Raw genomic sequence first — 19,140 nt, 5'->3', positions numbered from 1 at the left:
GAAAAGTGTTGCTTAGGACTGAAAGAATGGTGGCAGGATGGAGAATTCTGCTATTGGGTATGGTGTTTCTTTGGGAAAGGATAAATATAATCTAAAATGAAGTTGTGATGATATATGCACAACTCTCTGAATAAACTACATACCACTTAACTGAACTCTATAAATGAATGAATTTATAGTATGTAACTGATAGATCAATAAAGCTATTAAAAATAAAAAAGTGTTGTTAGTCTTTATGTGTATCATATGATATTGTCTTTAAATTGTTTCTTTTTTACAACTCCCCAATGGTAAAAGCACAAAATTAAATCTCCTTCAGCAACGACAGCTATTTGGAGCATAACAGGAAGTTGGAGGGCTTGAATTCCATTCCCAATTCTAGTTGTGGGTTTGTTTGTTTTAAGTTTCTTAAAATTATTTGATTACTGTTAGAAAGTTTGAAAATTCTTATATATGGTGACTAAGGTTTAAGAATGCCTGACTCTAAAAGGAAAGTATTATCAAATTTATGAACAGTGCCAAATATGGTATATATACCTACAATAAAATTTGGTTGTATGTTACCTGAATAGTTCCCAATTAAATCCTTGTGATGTTTTGTATGGCTGTGGATTTTGGCAACATGGAAATAATGTGTACAGCAGGTTTTTATGGCTGAGGAATCAAATTTTTGAGATTTTGTTATTGCAAGTTGAAATTTAACAAAAACCAATTAAAGAATCTAATCTCAAAAAAAAAAAAAAAAAGCCAGTTTGAGTTGGGTTCTTTGTCACTTCAACTCAGAGTCCTGATATATTCTATATTCTCCTTCCCTGTCATGCTCATCTTCTGTACTGCCCCCATGTGGTAGATTTAGTTATGTACCCCAGGGGGAAAATTCTTAATTTTCATCTCCTTCTTGTGGGCGTGAGCCCATAGTAAATAGGACCTTCTGAAGATGTTATTTTTAAGTAATGGGCGGCCACCTGAATGAGGATGGGTCTTAACCATATTCCTGGAGGCCTTCGTAAAGAGAAGAACCTGAAAGTCAGAGAAAGGCCACGGGAAAAGACCAAGGACATTGTCATGTGACAGGGAGGCTAAGGAACCCTAAGGATGGCCAGCAAGCCAGCCCAGAATGCTACTGACTCTGTGGGACAATAAGTTGGCTTGACCGAACTGACTGTGTGGTATTTGTCATAGCAGCCAGGAAACTAAGACACTCTGTAACTTTCTAGGAATTTTGGAGCTGTGCGTTGGGGTCTTGGGGAGGCAGAAATCCAGAAATTTGGAAGTACTTGAGTTTGGTTATATTCAGAAAGTGGTTATAATAATTTCTTTGATGAAGTTTAAGTTTTACAATTATTAAGCAGTTCAATAGCTACTATTTTTAACTTCACAAATTAAAAAGACCTGTGAAAACTGATGGTAGTAGAGTCAGAATACGGGAAGCGGATCTGGCTCAACTGACAGAGCGTCCGCCTGGGACTGTATGGTATTGTAGGAAGGGGCATGAGGGACCTTCTGGGGTGCAGGAAATGTTCTGTATCTTGATTTAGATGGTTAGATGGGTGTATACATGTGTAAAAATTCATCACGGTGTATACTTAGGATTCATCCATAGGTATAATATACTTTAATAGAAAATATTTAAAACAAAATGAGATCTGATACATTTAACATATGATCACCACTTCTAAGTATTTCCCCTAGAGAAATGAAAACTTATTTACACCAAAACCCGTACCCGAATATTTATAGTAATTTATTCATAATCCCTCTAAACGGAACTACCCTAATGCCCTCTGATGGATGAATGGATAAACAAACTGTGGTACATCCACACAAGGACTTAGCAATAAAAAGGAACAAAATGTAGATCCATGCCACAAACATAGATGAGTCTCAAATGCATAATGCCAAGTCAAAGAACCCAGTAGTCTCCAAAGGCTACATACTGTATGATTCCATTTATATGACATTCTAGAAAAGGCAAAACCTATAGGAAAAGAAAGCAGGTGAGTGGTTGCCAGGAGTTGGGGGAAGAGTTGAATACCAAGGGCAGCCCAAGGGAATTCTTTGTATGTTGGAATTGTTTTGTACCTGTGTTGGAAATTACAACAATCTATGCATGTGTAAAAACCCAGAGAACTGCACACTAGAAAGAAGTGAATTTTAGTGTCTGAAATTTTTTAAATTTAAAAACTTAAAATACAAAAGCAAATAATAATAATAAAAAGATCTGCACTGTATTTTCTCCCAAATCTATAATGCTTTTCTTTACACTAATGAACTTTATATTACAGCCACAACAGACTTCAGTGCAACCTCCTTCTCTCCAGGGGAGATGACCATCACTGGCCCACAGTTAAGGGGAAATGCCCTTGTGAGGGTTTTGGCTGAGGCAGGCATACTTGTGCTCAGTTGGGCTTGGGACTGGTGTAACTCAAGCCAACACTATGGTTACTCTACAGGACAGAATTGAACCTTCACATGCTATGAGCTACTTAGGGCCTTTTAGAGGCCATAAAAGGATGACTTATTAATCTCACATATTTTCTAAAACAATATTTTGCCACCACAAGTGCTGATTATTGAAGATACAGTTGAAAGCCTTTCTGTACCGTCACCGATGCTGCAAAAAATTCGACACCCTCATGCTGGCAATCCGTGCAAATCTCATCACTACAAATGTGTGGATGAGATACACTGGGCCCAAGTCAACAGCAGTGTTTTTAGAGGCTTTACTCCATTATCAATGTGGAAATAACCATGGAAGCATAAATGATGGGCAGTGACCAGGAAGACACAGACTGGGTATGACCAGTTTGTGGTCACCTTGGATAACTTTCCAAGTGTGTCCAAGTGTACCTTCGGAGGACAAGGAAGAACAAACCTGAGTTCATGTGAAATATGAGAATGGGTAATATTGCATATATGTCTTTTTCTTTGAAGCTGAACAAATGTACATTAATGTTACAAGATGTTAATATCAGGGGAAAATACAAACAAAGCAAATTATGGACAGTAGTGTATAGTAATATATTAATCTCTCATTAAGGGACTAAAAAAGGAAAAATATTAAGTGAAAGAACCTAGGCAAAAGGTACTACATATTGTTTGACTCCATCTATACAAAATATAAATACAAATAAATTAGATGGAAGTAGAATAGCAGCTATGTATTGCAGGGGAAAGATACAGAGACCAAGAGGTGATTATGAAGGGGTAGAGTTTTTTTGTTGTTTGGTTTTCATTTATTATTATTACTGGAGTAATGAAAATGTTCTAATAATGATTGAAGTGATGAATGCACAACGATGTGATTGTACCAAATACCACTGATGGTTCACTTTGGATGGATTGTATGTTTTATGAATATGTGTCAATAAAATTGATTAAAAATAAAAGAAACCTGAGTCTTAGCATAAAAAAGCTTGAGCGATTGGAGGAGGTTCCTTCATTAAGCACCTACTGTGACCCGGGCATAGTCTGCCATGGGGGGAGTGGTGCAGACATGATCAGACGTTCACAATGGTCCACAGTACCGCTGCCGCCATCACCATACATGCCAGGTGCTGCAGGAGAGGCTGGGAAAGCTCACGATGGACCTGGGCTTACATGATGAGGAGTACGAATTTGGAAGATAGAAAAGGGAGGAAGGGCATTCTGAGCAGTTGGGAGAAACTTTTTCTTAAAGGGCAAAGGTACAGTAAACTACAACGTAAACTATAATCCATGCTGTGTAGCAGTGCTCAAAAATGTATTCATCAAATGCAATGAAAGTACCACACTAATGAAAGAAGTTGTTGATGTGGGAAAAGTAGGGGGTATGGGGCGTGGGGTGTATGAGAACCTCCTATAGTTTTTAATGTACATTTTGTGTGATCTATGTATCTTTAAAAAATAAATTTAAAAATCTATTTTAAAAAATAATAAAGTGCAAAAGCACAGAAGTATGAAAGGCCATGGCCTTCTAGGGAATCAGGAAAAGTTCAGTGTGGCTATTACGTGGGGTTCCTGGGGGCGGGGATGGTGAAGAGGACTGCAGAGGTAGAGCAAGGCCAAACCAAGAAGCCACATATGCCAGGCTGAAGCCTCTGACTCCTTCCTGTAGGCAATCGGGGGGCAGGGAGGGGCGGGCAAGGATGCTCTCAAGCAGGAGATTAGACAGCAGATTTATGTTGGGGTTTGAGGGAGGAATCTAACTGGCGGGTGTTACGGACGATGAACCAGAATGCAGAGACTGGATGCAGGGGAGACTGCCTAGGGGTCTTTTACAATAATCCAGGCAAATGATGACAAGGATTTGTGCTGACAGCAGCAGCACTGGCAAGAGAGGAAAGGATGTGTTGGGAAATCTTTCTGAAGTAGAACAATTAGGATATAGTGCCTGATGGGTCTTGGGGCTGGGAGTGCAGCATTATGGGAGAAAGGGGACTCAGGAAGGACTAGGGCAGCAAGCTTGAAAACTGGGTGCCCTCAAGCATTTCTCTACAGTTTGAATTCTCAGGGTATCTCAGCATCTTTTCTTCACTCTAATAGCACATTCGGACCCATCAAATCATTTTTAAAATATATATTTTTAAAAGAGGAATCATTTAATATTACTTACTAATATTGACAATTACTTAATATGTTCCTTGTCCACACCAAAAATATACCTGTATTTCAAAAACACACAACATCTGCCGACGATTTCCCTAAGTCTTCCTGTAAACTCTGAGGATTGAGGGACAGGAGGAAAGAGAAGGATTTAGGGGAAAAAATAAGCCCACCAGCATTTCCGAGGAAGTCTCTTAGTGAAGAAAAGCCTTCATCCTCTAGTGCCAGTGGAGGGTAGCTCTGTTCCACAGGTGCACCTGCTAGGCTGCTGCAGTCTTACCTACGTCGGCACCACGTGGGTTCTTTGGCGTCTGGCAAGGTTGGATCTCTGGCTGAAAGCCTTGCCGTACTGCAGGCACTGGTAGGGCCGCTCTCCAGTGTGGGTTCAGTGGTGGCGAAGGAGCTTGATGCTTTCTCCAAAGCTGTGTCCACACTAGCCACAGCGGTAGGGTCGATAGGTGCTACAAGTCCTGCTGTGCTGATTCAGAGAAGCCTCCTGCCTCAACAGCTTCCTACGGGTCCCACACGTATGGAGCTTCTGGGCCTTGTCGCCACCAGCCGCCCACGCAGTCTGGTGGACGGTCTGACGGTGCCTGGCCAGCTTCCAGGCTTCCTGGAAGGCCTCCCGGCACTCGGGGCAGACGAAACTGCTGCCCTCCTCAGTGCCCCGCTGGTGGTTGATCAGATGGACGCGTTGGTTGAAGTCACGGCTGCACTTCACGCACCAGTATGCCTTTTCAGCCAAGTGGATCTTTCTGTGCTGGATCAGGGAGAAAACACTTCCCACACTCGGGGCAGGTGTAAGGCCACTCACCTGTGTGAGTGCGCTGGTGCTGGAGGAGCTTGCCACTGGCTGGAAAACCCTTCCCACACTCGGAGCAGGTAAAGGCGGCAGTCCTGGCTGCCTCTGGCTCACCACCAAAGGGGAACTTGGAACTCAGACTCTGCAGCAATCCTTGAGGTAGAGGGACTACTGGGGAAGGGGTGAATGGAGGAACAAGGAGGGAGGGCTGATGAATACTGAGGGCAAGAGAAAATGGATGCAGAGGACAAGGGGAGCAGCAGGACGAGGGAAGGAACCTGGGGAAAGATGGGCAGGATCTAAGGTTGGAGACAGTGGGGCAGGAAGCAGAATTAACCAGCGTGTTGGAGGGGCAGGAAAAGGGAAAGGAGGTTGCAGTGGGCGTTTGAACAAGAAGAGATGGAAGAGGAAGAAGTACCTGGGGTTTCATCTGAGCAGGAGTGAGGGGATGACTGGTGTGGCCAGAGCCCTGAGGCTGGGTCTGCGGCTTGTGCCAAGCAACATGGTGGTTGAGCTTGTATGGAGGCTGAAGCTCTCCCCACACTTGGCACACCTATAAGGCTTCTCCCCTGTGTGCAGGTAGTCTGCTGGGTGAGGGAGGTCTTCTGACTAAAACTATCATCACAGTTAGAGCAGCAGAAGGGACGCTCCGCTGTGTGAACCTTCCGGTGGCATATCAACTTGGACTGATCCCTAAAAGCTTTCTCACAGCGGGGCCAGACATAGGCCTTCAGCCCTGTGTGCACCCTTTGGTGAGCCAGGAGCAGAGAGCTGACTGTAAAGCCCTTGCCACACTCCCCACAGGTATACGGCTTCTCCCCAGAGTGGATTCGCTGGGGCTTAATGAGGTTGGAGCTTCCACAGAAGGTCTTGCCACACTGGGGACAGCAATAGGGCTGCTCGCCAGTGTGAACCCGCTGGTGCTGGGTAAGGGATGCACTCTGAGCAAAATCCTTCCTCCAAGCTCCGCACTGGTAGGGCTCATCTCCCTGGTGAATCTGCTCGTGCTGGAGCAGGTTGGAACATTGGCTGAAACGTTTTCCACAGTCAGGACAAGGGTAAGGCTTCTCACCAACGTGACGTCGAGGATGACGGGTCAGAGAGTAACTGTGCTGGAAGCTCTTCCCACAACCAGTGCAGCTGTAGGGTCTCTCCCCAGGGGCAGGTTTCCTGTAGCCAATGAGTTCACGAAGTCTGGGAGTGGTACCCAGGCCTTAATCCTCAAAGGGTCATCATGAGGGGCAGCGGACTTGGCCCAGTGGTTAGGGCGTCTGCCTACCACATGGGAGGTCCTCGGTTCAAACCCCGGGCCTCCTTGACCTATATGGAGCTGGCCCATGCGCAGTGCTGATGTGCACAAGGAGTGCCCTGCCACGCAGGGGTGTCCCCCGCATAAGGGAGCCCTACCGCGCAAGGAGTGCACCCCGTAAGGAGAGCTGCCTAGCGGGAAAGAAAGTGCAGCCTGCCCAGGAATGGCACTGCACACATGGAGAGCAGACACAAGATGACGCAACAAAGAAACACAGATTCCCGTGCCGCTGACAATAACAGAAGCAGACAAAGAAGACGACGCAGCAAATAGTCACAGAGAACAGACAACCGGAGGGGTGGGGGGAGAGAAATTAATTAATTAATTAATTTTTAAAAAAAGGGTCATCATGGGATTTCTCTAATTTAAGATTCTAGGCAATGTCATCTGAAGGTGTTTCTTGGAGCTCTTTGAGTCTAGAAATTGATGGCACTGCTCTTGGAAATAGCCCTTGACGTTTGCCATCACTGGGCTCTTTCCCTAGAATAAGTTTGTCCTCATTCTTATTCTCAGGCCCTGTGAAAGAAAATGGAGATTTCAGAGTCCTGCACCATAATTCTCTTCAGAGAGGGGAAAGTAAACTACAGGATGTAGTTTTTCTAGAAAACTGCAAAGGAGACTTTGCATCTAGAACCATATAATCAATGTCCCTTGACCATAAGATTTCTTTCAAAATATATTTCAAAATATCATCTGAACTTAGAAGATTTTTTAATAGTCTTGGACTTTGTCATCTTCATCCTGAATGAAAGTATATCAAGGTCGGATCATTCACATCAACCTGGAAAATCACAACACAAACCACCAAGAAAGAATCAACTTCAACAGTAGAAGGAAAGACATTATTGCTCTATTGCAAAGGTTCTTAACCAGAGGTCCGTGAGCTTGAATTGAAATTCAAAAAAACCATAATTCTTGTGGGGACGTGTTGGTATGGGTGGGATATATTTACTAAATAATACACAGTACAGTGTGGGCTGAGTAAGTGATCCGTGGCTTTCACCTGACTGGCAAAGTGGTCCATGGAACAAAAAAAGTTAAGAACCCCTGCTCTGTCGGTTAAGATAGTTACTAGAAAGGAGCTATTCAGGCCAAGATAAATTTGTTACATGCAAAATCAGAAAATCTAACTTTTAAAAAGAGGATCTAGATAAATATGTAATTTAAAATCTCAATAACCCAATTATCCAAGAGTAGAGTTTCCAATGGGACTAGTGAATATTCCAGTGGCTCATACAGAAGTATGCTAATTTTATCTGTTATCACTCCCCAAGACTTGATCCTTGGCCCTCCTCTCTGGGCTCATCCTACTTGTGATTTACTCACAGCTCTACTGATAACCCCCCATCCCTTATCCCTGGCCCTGACTTTCTAACCTGGGTTCCAAGCATGTGTTACAATTCATGCTACTGCCCAGGTATGTTCCCCCTTAACCCTGTCATCATTTCAAGTTTAATGTCCCTATGCCAAGTAATAGCTAACCCCCAATTCTTTTTTTTTTTTTTTTGAGGCACGGGGGGCTGGGGATTGAACCTGGGACCTTGCTTGTGGGAAGGTGGCGCTCAGTCACTAAGCCACATCGGCTTCCCTGAGTTGGCTTTCTCATCTGTTCTGCTTGTTGTTTGTTCCCTTTGTTTTTTCAGGAGGTACCAGTAACCAAACCTGGGACCTCCTATGAGGGAGGTGGGCTCCCAACCGCCTGAGCCACATTCCCTCCCCTCCCAATTCGGTTTTGTCGGTGGCACCTGATTTCACTCTCTTGGATATCTTGGACATCTAAGCTTGAAATGGTGGAGCTCCTTTTGACTCATCCCTTTCCTTCCTTCCTTAGGAGTAAATTACCATTTAAAAGTGATGTGCCAGGTAAATGTAAATTAAAATCATGAGTACCACTACACATTCAGTAGAACAGCTCAAACTAAGTGGACTGACAGTACCACGTGTTGTCAAGGATATGGAGCAACTGGAACTCTCATACATTGCTGGTAAAATGTAAAATGCTCTAGGCATTTTGGGCAAGTTTCACGGTCTATTAAAAGCAAAATTTTAAAAAAAGCAAATTAAACATACATGTACCATGCAAATCAGCAATTTTGTTCCTAAGTATTTACCCAAGAAAAATGAAAACAAGTATCCACACAGACTTTTCCCCAAATGGGCACAGAAGCTTTATTCAGGGAAGCAGGTGTGGCTCAAGCAGTTGGGCTCCCATCTAGGTTTTGATTCCCGGGGCCTCCTGGTGTAGGCAAGCTGGCCTGTGTGGCGAGCTGGCCCTAGTGGAGAGCTGGCCTGTGCAGGAGTGCTGGTGCAGCAAGATGACACAACAAAAAGAGACACTGAGGAGAGACAATAAGAGATACAGCAGACCAGGGAGCTGAGGTGGTGAAAGGATTGAGCACTTCTCTCCTACTCCAGAAGTCCCAGATCAGTTCCCAGTGCTGCCTAAAGAGAAGACAAGCAGACACAGAAGAACATACAGTGAATGGACACAGAAAAAGCAGACAAAGAGTGTAAAACAATGAGGTGGGAGGATAAATAAATAACTCATTTAAAAATAAAAAGCTTTATTCACAATAGGCAATAGCTGGAGACAATCCAAATGTCCCTCAGCAAATTAAAAGATTTTTTAAAATTGTGCAATACCCATCATATTGGATACCCAAATAATGGAATACTACCAAGCAGTGAAAAAGAACTATTAGTACATGCAACAAATAGATGAATCTCAAAATTATGTTGAACCAGAGAAGCAACACAAAAGAGTATGTACTGTATGATCAGGTTAATAATTATAAATGGTTATTTGAGGTTTGGCAGAGGAAGAGGGAGCTGCCTGTAAAGGAGCATGAAGGAACTATGAGGGTGATTGAAATGTTCTGTATCTTGACTGATAATGGTTATACCAGTAGATATGTTTATCAAAAATTAGTCAATTGTACACTTAAAATGGGTACATTTTATTTTATATATATATATATATATATTTAAAAGATTTATTTCTCTCCCCTCTCCCCCATTTTCTGCTCTCTTATGTCCATTCGCTGTGTGTTCTTCTGTGTACACTTGCATTCTCGGCGGCCCTGGGAATCTGTGTTTCTTTTTGTTGCGTCACCTTGCTGTGTCAGCTCTCCATGTGCATGGCACCATGTGTACGGCAGGCTGTGCTTTTTCTCCTGAGGTGGTTCTTCTTGCGGGATGCACTCCATGTGCGTGGGGCTTCCCTATGTGCAGACACCCCTGCGTAGTATGGTATTCCTTGCGTGTGGCAGCACTGCATGTGGGCCAGTTCACCACACGGGTCAGGAGGTCTTGGGTTTGAACTCTGGACCTCCCATATGGCAGGTGAATGCTCTATCAGTTGAGCCACATCTGCTTCCCTATTCTATATATCTTATACCTCAAAAGAGTTCTCAGAGCATGTAATGCTAAGTTTTCCCTGAGATACAGAAGGTAGATAGGGGTATTAGTACTGATTAGCCAATTACTTTTTAAATATTTTATTAAATTATAAATAATAACAATTTAAAGGAAATGAAGTTCTGATTCAAGTGACAACATGGATGAAACCTGAAGACACTGTTTTGTGAAAGAAGCCAGATACTAAAGGACAGATATTGTATGATCTTACTGATATGAAATAAGCAAACTCATATAGTCAGAATCTAGAAATCTACCAAGGGCTGGGTTGGGGGTAGAGAATGGGGATTTAGTGCTTAAATGGTACAGAGTTTCTATTTGGGTTGGTTGTAAAGTTTTGATAATGGATGATGGTGATGGTAGCAGAGCATTGAGACTGTAACTAACAGAACTGAATTATATATATGTGGATGTGGTTAAAGGGGGGTAATTTTTGGTCATATATATGTTACTAGAATAAAAATTAAAAGAAAAACCATACGACTTTACAACACAGCAAACCTTATTATAAATGATGGACTATAGTTAATAGTATAATTATAAAAATGTTCTTTCATGAATTATAACAAATGTACCACACTAATGCAAGGTGTTAATAATAGGATGGTATGTGGGGACTCTGTATTTTATATTATGCATGATGTTTCTGTAAACCTACAGCCTCCTTAACCAAAAAATAATTAATTAAAAAATTAGCAAATAAGCAAAAAAATTAAGGCAGTGGATATGGCTCAGGCAGTTGAGCACCTCCTCCCCACATGGAAGGTCCCAGGTTCAGTTCCCAGTGCCTCCTAAAACAGACAAAAACAAACAACAAGCAAAAGAAATGAAAAAACCAACTTAAGGGAACCGATGTGGCTCAGTGGTTGATTGCCAGCTTCTCACATTTGAGGTTCCAGTTTCAATCCCTGGCCCTGGTACCTCAAAAAAAAGAGAAAGTTTTGTTTCCTTGCAGGTGGGCATTTAATTAAGCAGATGTTGAATCTTCTGTCCCTGTTTTTTTTTTTTTTTTTTTTTTTTTTTTTTTTTTTTTAATTTATTTTTATTTATTTATTTCCCCTCCCCTCCCCCGGTTGTCTGTTTTCTGTGTCTTTTTGCTGCGTCTTGTTTCTTGTTTCTTTGTCCGCTTCTGTTGTCGGCAGCGGCACGGGAAGTGTGGGCGGCGCCATTCCTGGGCAGGCTGCTCCCTCCTTCGCGCTGGGCGGCTCTCCTTATGGGTGCACTCCTTGCGCGTGGGGCTCCCCTACGCGGGGGACACCCTGCGTGGCGCGGCACTCCTTGCGCGCATCAGCACTGCGCATGGGCCAGCTCCACACGGGTCAAGGAGGCCCGGGGCTTGAACCGCGGGCCTCCCATGTGGTAGACGGACGCCCTAACCACTGGGCCAAAGTCCGTTTCCCACCTGTTTTTTATATCTATCATTTTCTCTGATCATTTTTAACTTTTTTAAGTTTTTTAAAATTATTTTTGTTCATCTATTGTATATTCTGTTTTATTGGATATTCTTCCTTTAGGCAAATTAAAATGTTCCACATTTCTACGTGAAAAATAAAATATAACAATTTAAATAGCTAACATTTACAGAGTACTTACTATGTGCCAGGTACTAGTCTAAGAGCTTTCCAGGTATTGGTTAATCTTCACAACAGCTCACTAAGATACCTACTATTAGCCCATTCGACAGAAGAAGAAACTGAGACACAGAGAAGTTAAGTAATTTGCCAAAGGTCATCCAGGTGGTAGGTGGGAGAACCAGCACCCAAGTGTCAAGCTCCAGGGAGCTTCCTCCCAACTACTACTCTAGATTGCCTCTCATTAAAACAACTTTGAAAAAGAAATCCATGTTCTCTCACAGTCCCACCTCCTTAAAGAATTTTTTTTCTTGTTTGCAACCAGGCTTTGCCAACACACACACATATTGTAAATATAATGGTAGTCTAGGTACTTTGAGCAAGAGGAAGCTACTCCAAGTGAAATGTTTAATCACGAACAAGTCTGAAGTCTAATTTTGCTTTTCAAAGAGCAAAATTTTCACTTAACACTTTCTGATTCATGCATGTTCTCTCATAATGGTTGTCTTAGTTTCTCACCTGCAATCACAAATACCACAAAAATGGGATGGCTTAAAAATGGGAATTTATTGGCTCACGGTTTTTAGGCTTCCTAGTCTAAAATCGAGATGACACCAAGATAACACTTTCTCCTTGAAATCTGTGGCATTCTGGGGGCTGGCTGCTGGCAATCGTTGGGGTCCCTGGCTTTTCCATTACATGGCTATATTTATGGTAGCATCTTCTCCTATCTCTTCTGGGTTCCATTGACCTCCAACTTCAGGCTGTTCCCAATGGCTTTCTCTCTACATCTGAATTTCATTCTGCTTATAAAGGACTCCAGTAATCCAGATTAAGGCCCAACCTTATTTTGTTGTATCACACCTTAAAATATCCTTCTCAAAAAGTCCTATGGTAACATGGATTCACACCCACAGGAATGGATTGAGTATATTTTTTTTCCTGTAGTGTATCATATATGGCTTTGCATTTTTCCCAGAACCCTTCTAGTCTTTCCCCTTTTAGTCAGCATTTCATTTCTTAATAGTTACATAGCACACCTTGAGAAACATAACTGGGTGCTCATGAATGATAAGTAAAACTTGTATGGAAACTCTAAGAACAATCTGGTCTGTGAACTGCTTGACCACCTTTTTATCAATAGATCCCCTACATAATTACTGTGAAGATGTAATTCTTTTGTTAAAATATTTCATTCAACTTTTCCTTTGCTATTGGAATATATCATTATTATAGACAGTGTTGTAATGAGAACTTCATGCCATACATAGAGCTTTTTTTCCCTGTTGAATTTCTTGTGTAGGAATCATTCCCAGGTGTGCAGTTAACTGCCCCATATGAGAAAGGGCCTTTAGCCTCCATAAAGTGGAAGCCCTTATAACTATGACCAGGCTGCAGTTCAACTTGATAGCATCTGAAACTGGTCCAGTCACAATGACCCCGGCCCATTTCTGGTCTAGAGTGCCCAACAAAGACCACAGCAGTTCAGTTCTGGCAGCACAGCTAGCCCTTATAACAATTAGAAATACCATAGGCTGCCCAAACTTCAATCTAGTTAGCCACCAAAATCCATCATCCTTTCTGTGGCCATCAGAGCTGTCCCCTCCTACATTTTGTTACTAGTCTAGTCCAGGTTTTCCTTATCCTCATCCCTAGATTGCTGTATGCTTCCTAGTTGGCTTATTTGGTTTGTTTCCTCTCTTTCAATGATCTTACACAAGGATGTCAGATGTGCTTTAAAAAAAAAAGGTTTTTTATTTCCCCCTCCCCTCATTGTTTGTGTTTGCTGTCTGCTCTCTGTATCTGTTCATTGGGTGCTCATCTTCTATTTTATTTTATTTTTTTAAGATTTTTATTTTTTTTATTTCTCTCCCCTCCCCCCTCCAGTGGTCTGGTCTCTGTGTCCATTTGCTATGTGTTCTTTTTGTCTGCTTCTGTTGTTGTCAGCGGCACAGGAACCTGTGTCTCTTTTTGTTGCGTAGTCTTGCTGCGTCAACTCTCCGTGTGTGTGGCGCCATTCCTGGGTAGGCTGCACTTCCTTTCGTGCTGGGCGGCTCTCCTTACGGGGCGCACTCCCTGCCCATTCACCTTCTATTTTAGGAGGTACCAGGAACCCACCCTGGGACCTACTATGTTGGAGAGAGGTGCCCAATGGCTTGAGCCACCTCTACTCCCACTTGTTGTCTCTCTCAATGTTTCCTTGTCGTGTCTCTTCATTGTGTCATCTCATTGCATCAGCTTGCTGTCTTGCTCGTCTTCTTTAGGAGGCACTAGGAATCAAACCTGGGACTTCCTGCAGGTGCCCAACTGCTTGAGCCACATCCGCTTCCTCAGACATGCTTCTTGATGTGGAGCAGTGCTTCCTGGCTGGTTTCATAGCATAGCATACCTGGAAAATGTTCAGAAAAATTTGCACAGCACTCCTGGGTAAATGGTAAGGCTGCTTCCAGCTAGAGATGCCCACCTACGTGCCCCAGAAGTTAAAGCAGTGGCAACACATTAGAATTACCCAGGAGCTTTATTTTTAAAATCTGCTTTTTAAAATTACCTAGACTGCACCCAGGAGTAATGCCCTGCAGTCAATTGAGAATCTTTGTGATTAAAGGGCTATCTCAGGACTTCTGTAACATTCACAGCTAAACCTTCTCTCATGACAATGCCTCCCTTCTGAAGAATGGATCCAGAGTATTAATAAACTAAGGTCAGGACCCTGGACTGAAGTGTGTGCAGCACTCAGCACCTGGACTCCATGTTACGTGATGATACGTTTTAGCCTCATCAACCTGTGGAAGTCGAATTGAGTGCCTATGGACTGGGGACACACAGACTTTCAGCCACAGTGGTGTAATGGAAAGTTCTGAGAAGGACCTGAAGGAAAATGGGCATTTATGCGTGAGGGTGAGGGGGACGGGTAGGGGTGTTACAGGTGGAAGCGAATGAGGACTTGGCAATAGTTGTAGGAGGCCAGGACTGGGGGAGAGGGGGCAGAATTCGGCACAGCAAGTGTTACTAGATGAGCTAATTAATGAAATAACTCAGCTCTAGGAGAGAATGGGGAGGGGGCGGAAAGTTGACAGGGACGGTGGAGATATTGTCCCGCTCCTTCCACCGGAAAACGCCAACCTGCTTGCGGGTGTTCACGGAGCGTTCCACCAAATCTTCCCGGGGTTCGGGGTTCTCAGCAGAGGCTGTGTTCAGAAACGCCCCCTCCTCCAGGCAGGAGGCAGCAGGCTCGGGTTGCTGCCATTTGGCAAGTTCTTACCCAGTGAGAGCCCATTCCCGCACGTCTCCTGCACGACATCCCAGGGTGCAGCTGAGTGGGGGCCGGTCACTCCCATTCTCGGGAGGGGGCCAGACCCCAGGTCTGGGAAGGCCATCAGCGGCTTTGGAGGTCCCCACTCCCGCGGGCCGGCACGTGAGTGACGCCACAGCCCCGAGGCCGAGGGAGGGGACGCCACTGAGACCCCTCAGCCGCCAGCCCCCGCGGAGCCTGCTGGGAAATGTAGTCCCTTGCAAGGGGCCGCGGGAACAGAGGGCCCGGGCGTCCTTATCCAGCCCCGGCCACGGAGGAACTCCATTTCCGGGCCCGCCCTCTTACCTTCCCACATTCCCAGAGCTGCCCCCGCCGCCCGCTCTCCCCCGGCTTTCCACGGGGAACGAAATAATCGGGAAAATGAGCACACGAAAAGGAGACGTCAAGTGGGCTGAGAGAGGCGAGGCCTGGGGCTGAGCTCTCCTCCTGCGAGAGATTTTAAGTCCCGGCGCAGCACGTCAGGCCAGGGCACCCTGGCCACGTATCGTGGCGGCCCGCGGGCCTGGGCGGACTACAAGACGCAGCCCGCCCCCCGCTGCGGGCGTCAGGCCCGGGGAGGGGGCGGGGTCGGAGCTGCGCGTACGCGTTGGCCCCGCCCCCGACCGCGTCGCTCGGGAAAAGAGAAGGCAGGTCGCAGTGACAAGCTGAGGGCCGGGCAACTGCGCCCCCTAGGGCCTAGAGGCAGTTGTGAGGAGCCCGGGCGGTAAGTATTGGAGAAGGCGTGGGATGTCTGAGGGTGGAGGCGACGGTGGATTTTAGGGTGAGGCTAGTGAGGCACTGGCCCGTGGCTCAAAATTTATGGAGGGCGTCGAAAAAGTTAATAATCAAGGTAAATAATATTTTTTCCCTTTATTAACAACTTTATTTCAAATTCGCAAAAATAAAAGAACAGAAAAAGGCAGCTCAACAAGTTAAGGAAGCATTACTCAAAAAAAGTTGTTTTTTAAGCACTTTTATCTCATCTAATTCCAACTGCCGACTCAGTTCCTTTAGTGTTCAGAAGGATACACAGGTGAAAAGAAACTAGTTAAATGACATAGTCAAGGTCTCCTTATTAATGAAAAAAAAATGAAGAGGAAAAAAGCTTAATTATATTCATACTTCACAAAACCAAACCCCATAATTCTTCTTATTATCTTTAGAATTAATATAATACCAACTTTGCTTTTGCTATAAAAACATTACAATGTTGTGGTTAACTGCAGTCCATAAATTACATTATTTATATTTTTCCCATGTATTACTATTAGCACCCTGTAGTACAGCATTCCTATATTTATATTATTAACCACAATCTTCATCTACTTCCAAAATCATTGCTGTACATTCCCGATATTATCCTCCAGCTGTCCTCCTACTAACATTATTCTTCCTAGACTACTCTTCTCAGCCACAATCACATCCATAAATCTACTGTTTGTTACATTCATTGTAATGTGTTACCATCAAGTCCAGCCATTACCACATAATTACATTTGATCTTATTAAACATTCTACATACATCCAGCATCTTCTTCCCCTTCTCGTCCCACATTCCATCTTCCACCAACCTATACTTCATAGACCAACTCTAAGTCTACGCCTTGTATTTAGTTCATATCAGTGAGACCACACAATATTTCATTCAACATAATATCCACAGGGTTCCTCCATGTTGTCATGTTCTCATTGTAGTTTTGACCTGCATTCCCCTAATAGCTAGTGATGCTGAGCATCTTTTCATGTGCTTTTTTTTAGGCACCAGGGTCAGGGATTTGAACCCCGGACCTCATACGTAGGAAGCTGGCACTCAACCACAGAGCCACATCAGCTCCCCTGCATTGGTTTTTTCATTTGTTTGTTATTTGTTTTTGTTTGTTTTTAGGTGGCACTGGGAACTGAACCCAGGACCTCCCACATGGGAAACAGGTGCTCAACCGCTTGAGCCACATCCACTCCCTTGTATTTCCACTTTGGAAGAATGTCTTTTCACTTTTTTTGCCCATTTTTTAATGGGGTTGCTTGTCATTTTGTCATTAAGTGGTGTGATCTCTTTATATAACATAGAGATCAATCCTTTATCAGATATATGATTTCCGAAGATTTTTTCCCATTGAGTAAGCTGCCTTTTTACTTTCTTGATAAAGTCTTTTGAAAAACAAAAGTATTTAGTTTTCAGGCAGACCCATTAATCTATTTTGTCTTTTGTTGCTCGTGCTTTGGCTGTTTGGTCCAAGAAACCACCACCAACCACAAGATCTTGAAGGTGTTTCCCTATGTTTTCTTCTAGAAGTTTTATGGTTCTAGCTTTTATACTTAGGACCTTGATCCATTTTTGGATTAATTTTTGTATAAGGTGTGAGATAGGGTCCTCTTTCTTTCTTTTAGGCATGGATAGCCAGTTTTCCCAGCACCATTTCTTGAATAGGCTGTTCTGACTCAGCTGAGTGGCTTTGACAGCCTTGTCAAAAATCATTTGACCATAGATGTGAGGGTCTATTTCTGAGTTATTGATTCGATTCCATCAGTCTATCTTTATGCCAGTACAAGGTAAATAATATTTTAAAGCAGTATTTTTGAAAATCAAAATCCATGATAACCAAAATATGAAAATTTAAATGAAGACAAAATTGGGTCCTGCACTTACACACCATGCCTCACTATCTCACCCTAATCCTGGTCCTGGTTCTAATGAAACTTTATTTATAAAAACAGGTGATGGGCACAGGCTGAAGTTTGCTGATTTTTAAAAAAATATTGCATTAAAATATTATTTATTTTGATTGCTGCGTATTACCCTAGTCCTGGGTCTCCCAAGTTCCTTCAGCTTCTGGAGACACATCTCCTGGCACCGGAAGACAGACTACGTCTGGAGAGACCCTGATTATGGCCTGATCTCTGCCACTAGCTGCCTGTGTGACCTTGGGCCAGTCATGGCTCATCCAGGCTGCAGTTGCCCCCTTGTAAAATAGGAGAGGTCCACCTAGATGATCGAAGAGAACCCTGATAGTTCTAAAATAAGTGATTTTATAGGGTGAACAAAAGACAAAGAGACAGAAATTTCATTAGAAATGCATGTATAGCCCTCCTGCTTGGAAACATGTCCTGACTGCCTCTCAGTGGCACCACTGGAGATACTCAAGAACCAGGACCCTTCCTTGGAGAAGTTTATGCTTCCAATTAACTCTTTCAGAATGCAAATCTTGAAAGTTTATCCAGTAAATTAATTAGGTAAGATAATAGTGTGTTATCGGCTATTTACTCTTATCAGAGGTTCAAGTTTCTAAGAAGCTTGCTGTCATTAGATAATTCCTTAGAGCAGCTAAGGAATATCAGCTCCATTATCTCCTGTCTGAGAAAGTGGAGAAAGAGCAGCCCTAGAAGGAGACAGACGCTGGAGCTGGGAGGTGAGAATGAACCCTGGAGTGGGAGTGGGCATGGGGGGAGAGGGGATGTTTCAACAGACACCCGTCCTGCATCCTCGGACCCCTAAAGCACTGTGCATCCCCTTCACTGAGAGTTGGTGTCCATCTGAGGTCACAAAGCAGCCTTGTCATTGTGTGGAAGGCACAAGTATAGTTACATTTTGTACCAAAAAAGCCACATCTGGTTGAAAGAAGTCTTGACTGAAGCAAGCAAACCTCTTTAAGGAAATCAATTCTGGGTGCCGTTTAATTGATGGGGGAACTTGGTGAGCTGAGGTGGGGAATGTGTTCTGGATGACAGGCCCAGAGGTAGGGAAGGCATAATCAGGCTTTTGGTCCCCTACTAGGAACCCCTCACTCTTACCCACTTCAGGGCACTCTGCCACTGCCAGCACCTGCCTTTTTTGCCTGAGGACTCTCTCTGGCCACTGGAATTGGCTTTGCCTGTTACTCTGCAGGCCAGAAGTACAAAAACATCAGTGGCCCTGGGAGCAGCTTGCAACCTGTGACTGATGGAAATGCTGTATAGGTAACCCAGGTCCCTCACTTCTCAGGCAAGGTAACTCTGAGACTCATAACTGTGCCGCCTCCTGGAGTGTCCAGTGGGATTAATAAGCTCTAGGGGCCTACGGTGGTAACTTGCTTAAGACACCATTTTCTGTCTCCTACCCTCCCTGTTTCATTTCCTTACTTTCCAACCAGTGTTTTCTGTAGTCACTTCCCAAATAAGTTTCTTCCAC

The 19,140-nt window shown here is 43.8% G+C and overlaps 1 protein-coding gene and 1 long non-coding RNA gene across 2 annotated transcripts; both read right to left on the bottom strand.

Moving 5' to 3' along the window:
* Window positions 1-4,598: 4,598 nt before the first annotated feature.
* On the bottom strand, window positions 4,599-7,160 carry ZNF843 (zinc finger protein 843). The gene is given in 7 exon segments (XM_058286191.2): window positions 4,599-4,930; window positions 4,932-5,045; window positions 5,129-5,344; window positions 6,197-6,294; window positions 6,297-6,380; window positions 6,383-6,453; window positions 7,129-7,160. Coding segments are annotated over 7 exon segments (681 nt in total). The 3' UTR covers window positions 4,599-4,864.
* A 2,476-nt stretch (window positions 7,161-9,636) lies between these two features.
* On the bottom strand, window positions 9,637-15,253 carry LOC131275495 (uncharacterized). Its single transcript, XR_009182961.2, has 3 exons — window positions 14,946-15,253; window positions 11,515-14,072; window positions 9,637-11,105 (listed from the first exon to the last, which is right to left on the bottom strand). It is a non-coding gene; the product is annotated as an uncharacterized lncRNA (long non-coding RNA).
* Between the last annotated feature and the right edge of the window lie 3,887 nt (window positions 15,254-19,140).

The sequence above is a fragment of the Dasypus novemcinctus genome, chromosome 23 (assembly GCF_030445035.2).
Source record: "Dasypus novemcinctus isolate mDasNov1 chromosome 23, mDasNov1.1.hap2, whole genome shotgun sequence".
NCBI lineage: Eukaryota > Metazoa > Chordata > Mammalia > Cingulata > Dasypodidae > Dasypus > Dasypus novemcinctus.
Note: the sequence above shows the minus strand (reverse complement) of the source record. Positions and strands in the feature narration are given on the sequence as shown.